Source organism: Corticium candelabrum, chromosome 1 (genome assembly GCF_963422355.1).
Source record: "Corticium candelabrum chromosome 1, ooCorCand1.1, whole genome shotgun sequence".
NCBI lineage: Eukaryota > Metazoa > Porifera > Homoscleromorpha > Homosclerophorida > Plakinidae > Corticium > Corticium candelabrum.
Genome location: NC_085085.1, coordinates 14,924,843 through 14,937,335, shown reverse-complemented (window position 1 = coordinate 14,937,335; position 12,493 = coordinate 14,924,843). Strand labels below are relative to the sequence as shown.

The 12,493-nt window shown below is 40.5% G+C and overlaps 4 protein-coding genes across 6 annotated transcripts in view; 2 read left to right on the top strand and 2 right to left on the bottom strand.

Annotated features, from left to right (window-relative positions):
* Nucleotides 1-17: 17 nt before the first annotated feature.
* On the top strand, nucleotides 18-7,346 carry LOC134187859 (uncharacterized). The gene is made up of 18 exons (XM_062656030.1): nucleotides 18-329; nucleotides 397-432; nucleotides 556-603; nucleotides 718-786; nucleotides 1,087-1,156; nucleotides 1,263-1,370; nucleotides 1,473-1,513; nucleotides 1,595-1,622; nucleotides 1,849-1,938; nucleotides 2,353-2,441; nucleotides 4,060-4,170; nucleotides 4,316-4,426; nucleotides 4,490-4,588; nucleotides 4,641-4,681; nucleotides 4,738-4,816; nucleotides 5,359-5,438; nucleotides 5,497-5,542; nucleotides 6,825-7,346. The coding sequence occupies exons 1-18, from the start codon at nucleotides 96-98 to the stop codon at nucleotides 7,170-7,172; spliced, it is 1,728 nt and encodes a 575-aa protein (XP_062512014.1). The 5' UTR covers nucleotides 18-95; the 3' UTR covers nucleotides 7,173-7,346.
* Nucleotides 7,347-7,400: 54 nt separating this feature from the next.
* Nucleotides 7,401-9,378, bottom strand: LOC134176597 (progestin and adipoQ receptor family member 3-like). The gene is made up of 6 exons (XM_062643263.1): nucleotides 9,248-9,378; nucleotides 9,003-9,165; nucleotides 8,783-8,935; nucleotides 7,863-8,020; nucleotides 7,679-7,806; nucleotides 7,401-7,626 (listed from the first exon to the last, which is right to left on the bottom strand). Exons 1-6 carry the CDS (start codon nucleotides 9,376-9,378, stop codon nucleotides 7,484-7,486), a joined length of 876 nt encoding a protein of 291 aa, XP_062499247.1. The 3' UTR covers nucleotides 7,401-7,483.
* A 112-nt stretch (nucleotides 9,379-9,490) lies between these two features.
* The window catches only part of LOC134189688 (uncharacterized), a 10,922-nt gene continuing 7,919 nt past the window's right edge, over nucleotides 9,491-12,493 (top strand). Inside the window, exon 1 of the mRNA XM_062658045.1 lies at nucleotides 9,491-9,970. Coding sequence (XP_062514029.1) covers nucleotides 9,557-9,970 — 414 coding nt within the window. The 5' untranslated portion in view covers nucleotides 9,491-9,556. The remainder of the gene's footprint in view (nucleotides 9,971-12,493) is intronic.
* The window catches only part of LOC134186636 (uncharacterized protein K02A2.6-like), a 2,310-nt gene continuing 60 nt past the window's right edge, over nucleotides 10,244-12,493 (bottom strand). For 2 of the 3 annotated variants that reach the window (XM_062654646.1, XM_062654654.1), the window contains exons 1-5: nucleotides 12,361-12,493; nucleotides 12,065-12,226; nucleotides 11,749-11,994; nucleotides 11,557-11,688; nucleotides 10,244-11,483 (exon numbers count right to left, since the gene is read on the bottom strand). The exon at nucleotides 12,361-12,493 is cut by the window's right edge and continues 60 nt beyond it. In XM_062654646.1, coding sequence (XP_062510630.1) covers nucleotides 10,381-11,442 — 1,062 coding nt within the window. In that variant the 5' untranslated portion in view covers nucleotides 11,443-11,483; nucleotides 11,557-11,688; nucleotides 11,749-11,994; nucleotides 12,065-12,226; nucleotides 12,361-12,493 and the 3' untranslated portion in view covers nucleotides 10,244-10,380. Of the gene's footprint in view, nucleotides 11,689-11,748; nucleotides 11,995-12,064; nucleotides 12,227-12,360 lie in introns of all 3 variants that reach the window. The other variant, XM_062654641.1, reaches the window with a different exon arrangement.

The following is a 12,493-nucleotide window of genomic DNA, read 5'->3' as shown; positions in this document are numbered from 1 at the left end:
GAAACCCCCGCCCCCGATGCCATCCACATATTCAAACAACGTTCTAATGCTCTTGTATAAGCCGCGTCCTGAGCGCTACCGAGCTTCAGGACGTCATGGGTAATCGCACGAGCACGGAGATGGTAAAGAAAAAGTGCCGCTCGTCGTCGATGACGGCAAAAACGACTCACAAACTCATCAACAACAACACGAGTTTCATCTCGAACAAGGAGCAGACGCTCTCGAGACTCAGTTCGGGCTCGAAGACCGGCTGGCCGTTGCCACAACGCGAAGGTGTCTTTCTGCCGGAGTATCCAGCCAAACCCGCGCTCGACTTCAACGACTTCAGGGTAAGTAAGAGACATTGTTGCAAATTTGTGGCGGAGTGATAAAACAACATGGTCGGTCGCCCCTCAGGTATTGGGACACATCGGACGAGGAGCATTCGGTCATGTAAGCGAATTCAGAGATTAGGATTTACTGTGTGTGTGTGTGTGTGTGTGTGTGTGCGTGTGCTTCGGTGTCACACACACCAGTCGCCAACAGTTTATCTCATTGGGTCTCTTGTAACCGCAGGTGCTGAAAGTCCAGCGAAAGACAACTGGTCAAGTGTACGCGATGAAGGTAAGCGGCCTAGTCTGCATGGTGGAGGTGTTCTGACGTTTCCGCGCGCGTATTTGTCCGTGGCGCACGTGGCTCGCGTGCTACACTGTCGATTGCCTGACATCTTGTGTCTAGGTTCTCGACAAACTTGAAATATTCCGACAAAAGGCCGTGCAGCAGTGCAAAGACGAGATTAAGATACAGGTGAAATGCTGTCTCTGCGTCTGTTTTGCAGCGGGTGGAGAGTGGTTGGGTTTTTCGCTTCGCGGTGGGCGGTGAGGTTGTGTGTACGCGAGGGCGGTATCTGCGCCAATCTAGCTGCCTTCGTCTCTGTTCCAGACTCTTTTAGCTGTTGCGGATATTTTTCGAGCGCGGTATGACGTTTGGGCGCCACGAGACATTCTTTCTCCCGTTCCGTTTCTGCTTCGCGTCTGTCTGTGCCCGCAGAACCCTTACAGGCTTATCTATATTATTAACACTTATGGTGTTTGTTTTTCTGTTCAGTCGTCGTTGAATTGTGCGTTCATCGTTCATGCAAGATACGCCTGGCAGACGAAAAGACACCTTTATATCAGTGAGTATTTTTGTATACGCCTTCCTACCACAGCAGTTGTGATAACGATGGAATGCACTAAGCAGACCATGACTGTGGGGTGTTTGAGTCGTTTCTCTGCTTATAGTTTTGGACTATTCGGAGAGAGGCGATTTGTTTGCTGTGTGGACGAGACTAAAGCGGTTCAACGAGGATACGGTTCGACAGTACATTGCCGAGATGGCTGTTGCTCTGGGTAAGTGAAGTGGTCTGTTCAATGACTTGTGGTTGCGTGATGACTTCCACTCGTGTTTTGTTTTCTTGACGTTGGTAATCAGTGTTTGTGGTCGTTGTTCAGACTTCCTGCATCGATCAGGTGTGATCTACAGAGACTTGAAGGTAATAGGGAGTGGTGAATATGGATGTGGTGGGTGTACGTTCTTCTTGTTGACTGTTTGTTGTCTTGTGCTTTTTTTTTAGCTCGAGAACGTTCTGCTAGACACTGATGGTGAGTACGTCTCGTTATTGTTGAAGTATTTTTAGTCAGTTTGGTGTTTGGGTGAAGTATTGCATATCTTGGTTTCTCACTGAATGACGGTTTCCTGCAGTGAGGGAGATTAGATCGGTTGGACGTGTATGTCTTTGTTTATGCAACCGTCTGCTAATGAATGACAGTGCCTCACTTAGTCGCGCATTTGACCGCATCTAATGGTGTCTTGCATATATCCATTCAGGTCACATTAAGCTCACCGATTTCGGTCTCTCGAAGTGGCTCAACCAAGGCACAACAACGCGGACAATTTGTGGGACAATCCAATACATGGGTAAGCCTCTCCCATTTCTGGAAAGTAGGAAGCGTGAAACGCCATTGTGGTGGACTGTAATCCGATTGGGTTTCTCTTTGGTGCTTCCTAACACAATTTCCAGTCTAGTCTTTTGGTTATAGGTTATACTGCTCTATTCTGTGGTTTCGTGAGGAATGGTTTAGGCTGACAGGCACTACTGACTGACTGACTGACTGACTGACTGACATGATTATAATAGTGATGTGCATTCGGTGTTAGCTATATAATCATTTGTGGGCTATGTGGGGATCCTTGCCATTGTTTCTGCATGTAATGGAGCAATTAAAGATCAGCAGGTGATGGAGCCACAGCTTGACATGACCTTAGAAGACACAGCTTTGTCAATGGTCGCTTTGCATTTATGTTCTTGACCCTGTGTGTCTTTATGCTTAGCTCCAGAGATTCTGAAGAATGAGTCGTATACACATGCTGTAGACTGGTGGTCACTTGGAGTTCTAATGTATGCCATGTTAGTAGGAGAGGTGAGTGTAGAGAAACTTTTGTCTATTGGGTCATACTTTATTAACACTATTAATGTCTTGGCTGTTCCATTTTGTCACCATAGTAGCACAGTTGAATGTATTAGTTTTGGGGATGCATGAAGACTGCATGAGGTCTATGTGACTAATTGCATTCTACTAGTATTAATTATCATCAATATCAAGCAGGTGAGTGTTTGTTCCACTCATTGGCATCATTTTTGCTTGAGATTACCTGATGAGAAACTAATAGTCAGTGAGTAATGGACTTGCTTACTGAAACTTGTCTTTTCTGTTTCGAATGCTGTATTATTTCCAAAGGAATACCTGCAGGACATCTTGTTCATTATGATTTACATTGACTAACTGTTGTTCAAGCATTTGCATTCCTACATGTGGATAAATATTCTTAATTAATGTCTAGTTGGTAAGTACATTATTTGATAGCAGCCTGGCCCAGTGATGATAAGGTCTTCACAGAATCAAAATCAGCAAGGTCATAACAGGTCTTGGGATGATAAATGACAAAATGAGATACACACTGTCACATGCTATTTTTATGTATAGGTTTAGACAACCTGTACATACCTTAGGTCATATTATTATTATATAACTAAGACAACGAGGTTATGTCTTGATAATAAGATTTAATCTTTATACACTAGTAGTAGGTGAGATGTGTCAAGAATGTCCCAAGTTTAGTAGTTATTGTTATTGTTATTATTATTGTTTATTTTGACCTAGCCACATTTTTATTTTGTCACAGATCTGAGGCTAATGCATTAGCGCTAGCACTGAAGCATGGCTGACAACCTCTCTTTCCTTGTGGTCAGTGCTGTGTCCTAGACATAGAAATTGGTTATACAATTGCCATTAGACAAACACAAGTAGCAACAGCAAATTTTATTTGTAGCCGACAAGCTCTTTTTCTTGCTGTGCTGTAGACATAAGAATTTGTTTAGACATAAGAATTGGTTAATATACAGCTGCTGTTAGGCAAACATGGTAGCGACAGCAGGTTTTATTACATCAGCTCATATGCCTGAGTCTTGGATTCTGTGCTCTCGTTTTGTTTCTGATTGGTTGAAAATTGTGACTATATGTTTGGTTACTGACTGTTTACAGACACTGCACTAGGGATCAACTGTATTATTAGTTTAATCTTAATGCTCGTTTGCTTTGGGACTTAATAATTAGTGTTTACCTAGACATCAATCTCAATATTGTGACTTGGCACCCACAGGCATAAGTCTTTTTAGTGGAAATGGCTTTAATTAAATGGCTTGTGGTTGTGCAGGTTTTCTTAGTACACCAACTCTTTGGTAGTATATCAACTATATCTGGCTTTCTTAATTTCTGCGATATGTTATTAGTTGACTTGATTACTTCCTAAGCTGTTATCTGATCATTCAATGACCAGAAAATAGAATTTTTAATTAAATTAAGTTGTTAATTTATTGATTGGTTGTATGAAGATGTAGTAATAGTTTGTGTTAGGAATAAGTGAATGTTTAATTTTGCTACTTGTCTGTTTTCATAAATTATGTAGTACATGTCATTGTGTAGTGTATGTTAGTGGTGTGTACTGTCTGAGAATTTGTGTTATTGATTTTCTATTTAGTATCCATTCAATGCAACACAAAGTCATCGAGCCATGTATGAAGCAATATTGTCCAACACTTGTATCTTTCCTCTTTTCGTTAGTCAAGATGCCATATTTGTCATGAAACGGGTCAGTTGAATATTTGTACACACTTACAAGAGAGAGTATACTGCTGTTTATGCTTGAAAGTTTATATGTTGAAGTACCTGCTGGACTTCTAATTAGCAGTTGCTTTAGAATACATTGTAGAAAGCTAAAAAGAGTTGTTGTTTAGCTACTTCACTGTGATCCCAAGAGGAGGTTATCCTCTGTTGATCGATTACGAGTTGAGCCATTTTTTGTTGGTGTTGCATTTGATGATCTTTTACATAGAGCTAAAACGAAGGTAAACCACAGTTGGGACAGTCCCTAGAATACATTGTGATTATTGAGATTGTGTTGTTTATAGATGCAATACTCACCCACATGGTCAGGGCAGGAGGGAAAGAGGAAAACTTTTGTAAAGAAAACTGTAGATGACCAGAAGAAAGTTAGCAGTAGAGACAAGGTATCACAGATTGTCTGTGTTGATAACATAGCCCACCACTGACTTATTGCAGAAGGAAAAACATAGTGAGAAAGAGAAAGAGAAAAAGAAGCAGTAAGTAATGTTGGTGGTGACTTTTCTGTGTTTGGTAGTTTGTGGTTGTATTGCAGTTCTAAATTACAGTCGAAGTTGAAAGGAAAGGAACCTGCAAAAACTTCAGACAAGCCATCTGCCCCTGAGAGAATGAAGGCATGAGTTTGAGTTGTGTTCAATGAGTCTGTCTAATGTTTGTTTGTCAAGAATCTATCAATCTGTTTTACTCATTTACCTATTTCTACATCTTTTTGTGGCATACTGTTGTTTACATCGGTATTGTGGCACCTGTAGTTAGTTTAGTCTACAGCCCTTCCTTTCCCTCATGTGTTTAGGGTGTGTGCAGTGATTGTATCAAGTTGTGTAAAAACAGTCTGACATTTGTGAAGTAAAAATCAAATTTGTGATTGGACTGAGTATAGAATATTAGGTGACATTGACAGCATAGTACTTAGGGTTTTCTGTAGGTTTATTGGATCATGTTAACAGCCAATAGTGATAGATAGTATGGCTGCACAATCAGTTCAATATTATTGATTATGAAATGTGATAGGGATATGTGTATTAGAACTGACTATTCATAGCCAGGGAGGGCTGCTATTGTATTGCTTTGTGTCTTTGTTAGCTGTTTTTGTGATGTTTATGTGTTTTCATTTTTGGTTTTGGTTTCGTGATTGTTTATGCCAGTTTTCTTGCAGTATAAGCCTCGTCACTGGGGTAGCGGACTAACTATGAACTCAACAATAGATTTACGATCAACTCAGGTGCCTAGAAAAAGGTAGGTCAACCGGATTGTAGGTTACTCTTCTGTCTCATTGACTTGCTGTGATTGGCAGACTACCAACGGGAACTGGTTTGGCAACAGACACAGCAGAGCCAGATGTAAGTATATAGTTTGTCCTGTTGTGATTATTGTATTGTGTAACAGGAGATGTACATCAATTTGGTATTTGCACTTTAAATGTACAAATGTTTTCGTTTTGCTGTCGAATTTGTTGAATCATTGGCAATTACAATGAATCAGTACTATAGATGGCAAATGGTTAGTAGTCAAGCATTGCTTTAGGTCATCTTTGAATTATTTCCAAAATTGAATTTCTGACAAATTGTATTTCTATTTTGGGGCCAGAGCTATACAATCTGGCCCCAAAAGAAGTAGGATTTCAAAGGAAGTTGGCATCCTGCTATGTGTAAGTTCAATAACTGGAGATGCTATGCAAGTCTACTCTTTTAGTTTATAGGAGATGATACATCTCTTTGGGTTGTTGCTCAAAGGAATCTGCTTACACAGCCACATCCACTTTGGTATTAGCATACTTGCAGATGTTTGTTCAGGTTCAGGGTGAAGGCTTACAGCCCTTTGCAGCAAATAGTCATAGTTGTAGTTACATGCTGTATGGCAATGACACAAAAGAATTCTAGGTATATCAAGAAGACAGCAGTTGACCTCCAATTTGTGATTGCTTGCTGTGCCAAATACTGAAGGGCAAGCACGCTTAGCTGTGCACACACACACAGACACAGATGCACGCGTGGGCACACACACACACACACACACACACACACACACACACACTCACACACTGGTGTGTGAAAGAGATAGTGGTGTGAAGGTCAGGCTGTTATTATTGTTATCAGATGCAGACCAATACAAACCACAAGTCCACCTACATAGCCTTGCAAGTCATAATCAATTCTTTTGTTAATTTATTGTCATGTGTGGTAAAGTTGTTTGTCACTTTGACCATCTTCTGGTCTCCCCCCAGTGTTTTGTTTGTAATTGATCAGTGATAGTTATGTCAAACAATAGTGCAATTTGCTATCTATATAAACTCACTGAACTGTTGTTTATGTATAGATGTTGGGTATGTAGATTACTGATTTTAGGAGATAAACATACAAGAAAATTTGCTATTAAAATGTCTACAATTCCAAGTCTAGCTTGCAGTCAGACAGAGGACTGTTGCTGTTGACTAGAATCTTGTTTAGTAACACTTTAAACTTAATTAATACAGTAACCTATAATTTGGTCATGCACTTGAGGTACATGTACACTTACAGTGTCTGTGTAATGGTTACAATACTCTGCTTTGACATCTTGAATGCTAAACATACAACAAGTCATGACATCACACTGTATTTCAATGTAGAACTCTGTTTGCAGGTAAGGGGAAGATTAAGACAGCATGGTTGTCCTTCAGTTCCAAACTGTAAAGAAGACGAATATTCACTTTGTTCCAGTCGCACACTCCCTCTGCATCCGTACCACAACATGCACGTTCAGTATCATCACCAGGGACACCACACGGACAACCATTCAACCAGAGCTGGCTCAGTTGCAGGATCAATCAGCAGCTCCATGCATCCTGGAAGGTACAGACAACAACTTCGTTATCATCGTCGTTCTGGTTGGCGTGGTCCTGGTAGACCATCCAGACAGTCGGGCGAATGGGGTGACAGTAGTTCATCATCAGATGGTGAGGTAGAGTGGAAAGGGTTTGGAGTTTTATAGTCAGTGATACATGTACAGTGACACGATACAGAATTCTATGGTTGTTTTCTAGACAGTAGAAGCACTATGCAGTTTTTATTTTTTCAGAAGTGCTGTTATATAATGTTTGAGTTATCACAGATTTGTAAGTAAATAAATTAATAATAAATAAGAGGTAAGATGTGTGCAGAAATTTGAAACTACGATGATCCCTCATTTGTGCATAATAGCCCTAATGCACAACAGCTCAATAAATATGAGTGACTATAATCCAGCAAACTTTGGTGTCTGCACGTTTGCTTCCGTTGCTTGTGATGTTCTCTCTGTTTTCTCTAGACATGTTTTTCTGTCATTGGGCACGAGGTTGTTACTCTGTAAAGAAACAGTTCAACTGCGGCCAAGTGCCACCAGACTAGTGCAAGTGCCGTAAGAATATGCCACCATTGGTGACTGGCTCCAAACAAGTCAACATGACCTGACAATAAAAACAATACAAAAATGCAACTGAACACACAAATGCCAAAAACCTGGGAAAAATTTTTCGGGAAATCTTGTTGCATAAAAAAGAGCTCCAATGGATCCGAGTAGATAGAGAATGAGTACTTTAGGATAAAATAACTGCAGAATAGATACAGCAAATGATACTGTTGTGATCCTGTTGGTGGCATTATGTTAAATACCATCACTGTTTCGTGTGAGCTCACAACACACCAGTGTATAAAAGGTATGATTCCAAAAAGACTGACCGCTGAATACAAAACAAGCCGTTTCCAGTGCCATCGATGAGAAAGAAATAAAGGATGGAGTTGTGCAGTGCTGCACAACAATACGAGCAAACAGACAGTTCCAATGTATGACATTTGGATATGCTAGAAAATGAAGATACGACAACTACTTAGTAACTAGCATTCATGCTTCACTTTGTGCTTCAGTTAATTTATTGACTACATCTAGCATCCTTCTTCATTACTGTCTATTAGCTACAGTTTTCTCTCTGGCCATTGTCTGTTGTCTGTCTTTTATATCATTTATTATAATATCCTCACTCTACTTACCAGTGTTAGATACATTTGAATTCAAAGACAAAAATGAAGTCATAATGCTAAATATAGTAAAATAACTACTCCCTAGATGTTGTTTTCTCCTCTAAACACGATATCTGTCTGTCTGTCTGTCTGTCTGTCTCTTTCTGTCTGGCTGTCAAAGATCATTATTTCTTTCAGACAAAGACTCCGTCCTTTCTGTGTGTATGTAGGTGTGTGTCTATCTGTATGAATGCATGTACACATGTATGTGCCCCGGAAGCAATTTGCTCACTAGGAAAAGAGAGTGGGTATGATGCAGCACAAGTCTTACCCACTATATCAATCTCTTGTGCAGGTTCTGCTTAGTGTATTATTTTCTAATGAGCATCTGGCAATTAAGGTTTAACAAAGCGGTGTCATCACTGATTTCAATGGACTGCCATCGTCATATAAGTATGTAGTATGTATGTATGTCATCCTGTCTAAAGTTGGTATCTTGTCTAATACAAACATGCCTTCTTTCTCGAGTATCAGTTTGCATATATCAAACACTCAATAGTTTTGCAATCAGATATCATTAATTCATTCCTTTTTCATGCACCTTACTTCGTGGCAATGAAAGGCATAATACACGCCTGGGATGTAGCAACCACACAGCCCCAGTGTAACGCCAACGAGGTCTACTCTTAACCACCACTTGTAACTTTCAGACCCACAGCAGTTGAAAAGATGAAAACAAGCAGAAAACAACATTGAAATCTAAAAAGTTGATTGACATCAAAACTACTTAATAATACCAATATTAACGTAAACTCCAAGTAACAACCTGAAAGCAGGTGAGATAGAAAGTGAATATGAAATGGTCCCACCATGTGCTGAGAGTGTCAGGAATTACAACGCAATTTACCCAAATAGAAGCTACGACAAAGTAAAGGAAAGCGACTAGATGACTCCAGACATTCACCGTTTCGTTGGACAGCCAGAACAAACTAAAGAGAATACGTCCAAATCAAAAAATGAATTTTAATATCTAGATTAATTATTTAAATAAAAACCCAGCATTTGTAAGACCTTTTCAAACATGATAACTTGGTACGTAGTTCTACTCTGTATCCACTTCTTATGCACGGATTTCCTTGAAGAAATGATGGAATTTCGTCGTATGTACGCAGACAAGTCGAATCAGTCCCCCTGCAAAGCATAATACGTCCCGGATGTCTCTAAAGCGCGCTACAATTGTTGGTAACATGGTAAAATTATACATTATAAACGAAGCATATTGATATCAACGCACACATAATTTTGTGGTTTTTTCGTACTTTTGTATTATGGGACACGTTGCCTAGTTTTACTACACGTAGCTGTACACGTAGCACGCTCATGGCGACTACGTGTAGAATCGGTTTGAACTTACCTGTTCGTCAGTTTCCGGAGCGTGCATTTGACGCTCTCAGAGGACATCTGGACAAAGAGGACGAAACAGGAAAATGTGATTGGCGAACTCTCGTTACGAAGCTGCAATTGAACGAAGAACAAATTGAAAGCGTCAGAACATCGGAAAATAAATCGAAGAGGGCCCTTTTTTTCTGGCAACAGAACGAATCAGTTGAAGATCGAAATGGTCGCGAATTGGTCAGAGTGCTGTATGACATGGGACGGAGAGACTGTGCCAGAGAAATTGAGCGATTTCTAGGGCAGAGGTACAAACCAGAATCATGGCAATATGAGGATATACTGGAGGCTGCTCGTGTGGGAGATGTCAATGAGCTAGCAGAGCTTATTGGGGATAAGACGGTAAGTCTGGGGATTGGGATTACTTGTACATGTCTGGAATATCTTGCAGTCGGTCGCTAGCTTACGTAGGTTTAGGGCCTTTCACCCCAATTCCGGTCCTGGCCAAATCCGTTCTGGTGGACCAAAAGTTTCTGTCAAAACGGGTCCGTCGGGACAATTTTGGCTTGCCAAAAGCGGTCCGACCCGGCAAAAACTGGTCCTGTACTACTAGGACCAAAAATATCTGCAAAAATGGCCAGGACCAGACTTAGCTGTCAAAATTGGTCCGCAAAAGTATTTATTTCTCGTTAGATGCGCATAGCGATAAGTGTGTATGAATTCAAACTACATTTGTCTGTGGACAGGATGCAAGTAATATATATTCTATTGATCTGTGGCCCTAAACAACACTCAATTAAACTACAGGTAACTCACACAGCATTACACTTTGAACATAACCAAGATAGCTTTTTATTGCTAAAAATTATGTCCGAAACATCTTCACATCTCTTATGGAACCATTCACCACAGGACTCACATGCCACCATTGGAGATCCTCCTTCCGGTTTTCTGCACTTGCAATACACATGTACAGTCTCGATGCGTTTGGCAGGAGCTGCAGATCTCTTTCTTCTTAGTATGGGGAACATTGACATTTCACCTTTCTGAAGGCACATGAGAAAGTGTCTCCTTAGTTGTCTAGGATGAAAAGACACCTCACTAGGGTTGACTCCATGCAATAAGGCTGTGAGCATTGCTATGGCATGCAGTCCACAGTCACTCCCATTGGATTGTCTTTGTACATCCATGAATCGCAGGTTAAACGCTTCATTTGATGTGAAGACTATTCCTGCAATGCACTCTTTTGTTGATGTAGGTAACACACTATATAAGCTGTCATAAACGTTGACATCATCACTTGGGCTACCAGTCCTTGCTATTGCCACCCAGTGTCCGACGGTGTTTAAAATTTGGGCAAAGTCTCCAGTTTGAATTTCGAATGTCTGACTTTGAGACAGCAAGGTGCACTGTAGTCCTCGAACATGTGGAAACCATTTTGTCAGCAGTTCTCGAGCTGCATCAATGTGTTTGTCTGTTAGTCTCTTCCTTCGTAAGAAGTCCTTCTTAAGAACTTTTGCTCCAATGGTGTACAATGATGGATTAGCTCGTCTATGGTCATAATACTCCTTCTGTTTCTCCTGGGCATGCTTGATGTTCTTCTTGACTTGTTCCACTATCTCCTTTCGACAATCAGTCAGCATGTTCATTGTTGATGCTGACAGTTGATTGCCCTGCAGATATTGCTGCAGACGACTATAAGGTTCACTCTTCAGCACATCAATGTCAATTGGAATGGTTGCTTTTCTACCAAACATCACTTCAAAAGGAGAGTAAAGTGTTAACTCCTGTTGTGAGGTGTTGTAAGCAAATATGCAAGTATCCAAGAAGTCAGCCCAAGCATATTTCTTTTCTTCCACGTACTTAACAAGCATGGTTTGCAACGTCTGATAGAACCTTTCATCTAAGCCATTAGCTTACAAAACAAGCAAATAAATGTATACGTTAATGTTTTTCTGATGAAGTTATTCAAGTCATCGAGTCCTTACTTGTGGGTGGTATGCAGTCGTTAAACGGTGTTTTATTCCTAAACTGTGCATAAGTTCTCTGTTCAGTTTGTTTCTGAATTCGCTTCCTTGATCTGTTGTAATCACCTGAGGGAGACCCATTCGCATAAAAATCTAATGAAATCGAAAATTGCACAAAGCAAAACTGACTATAAATTACAAGGTGAAGTGTACTTTGAAAAGCGCTCTTGCAACATCGCTTGCACACTTGCTGGGAAGTGCAACTGCCTCCACCCACTTTGAAAAGTAATCACTGATAGTGAGTATGAACCTTTGCCCTTCTGTTGAGACAGGTGTAATTGGTCCCACAAAGTCTATTCCTATATGGTACCAAGGCAGCTTGACTGGTATTGGGTGAAGCTCTGGAACTGAAGTTGTCATCTCCCTATTTGCCCTCTGACAAATATTACAAGTCTTGATCTACATAGAATTAAGTCATACTAGTAAACAAGAATTCTATCAAATAGTTTATTTAATTGAATAAACCCACCATAGTTTGCGTATCATGAACAATCCCATGCCACATGAACCTCTCGTTTATCCTTTTCAACGTCTTCTTCAGCCCCATGTGCCCGGACGTCGGATCCACGTGACATGCACGAAGAATTTTCTTCCGTTCTTCTTTAGTTTTAATAAATCGAACCTCTGTAACCTAAAACATCAAATAATGACAACTGCAACGATATGAGCGTCTCAGATACCCGCCACTTACAACAGATTCGTAATTTAGGCTAAATTCCACCCTCTAGTGATGCGCATCATGTACATATACGCTTCAGTACGTACCTTCTTTCCTCTCGAAACCTTCTTGTAATAAAGCTCTCCGTCTCTAACTGTAAATTTTTCGGCTTCCTGATTGTTCTCTTCTGATTGGCAGTAAGCCCTGAAGAGTAGGTCCCCTCCACCAGATACTTATAGA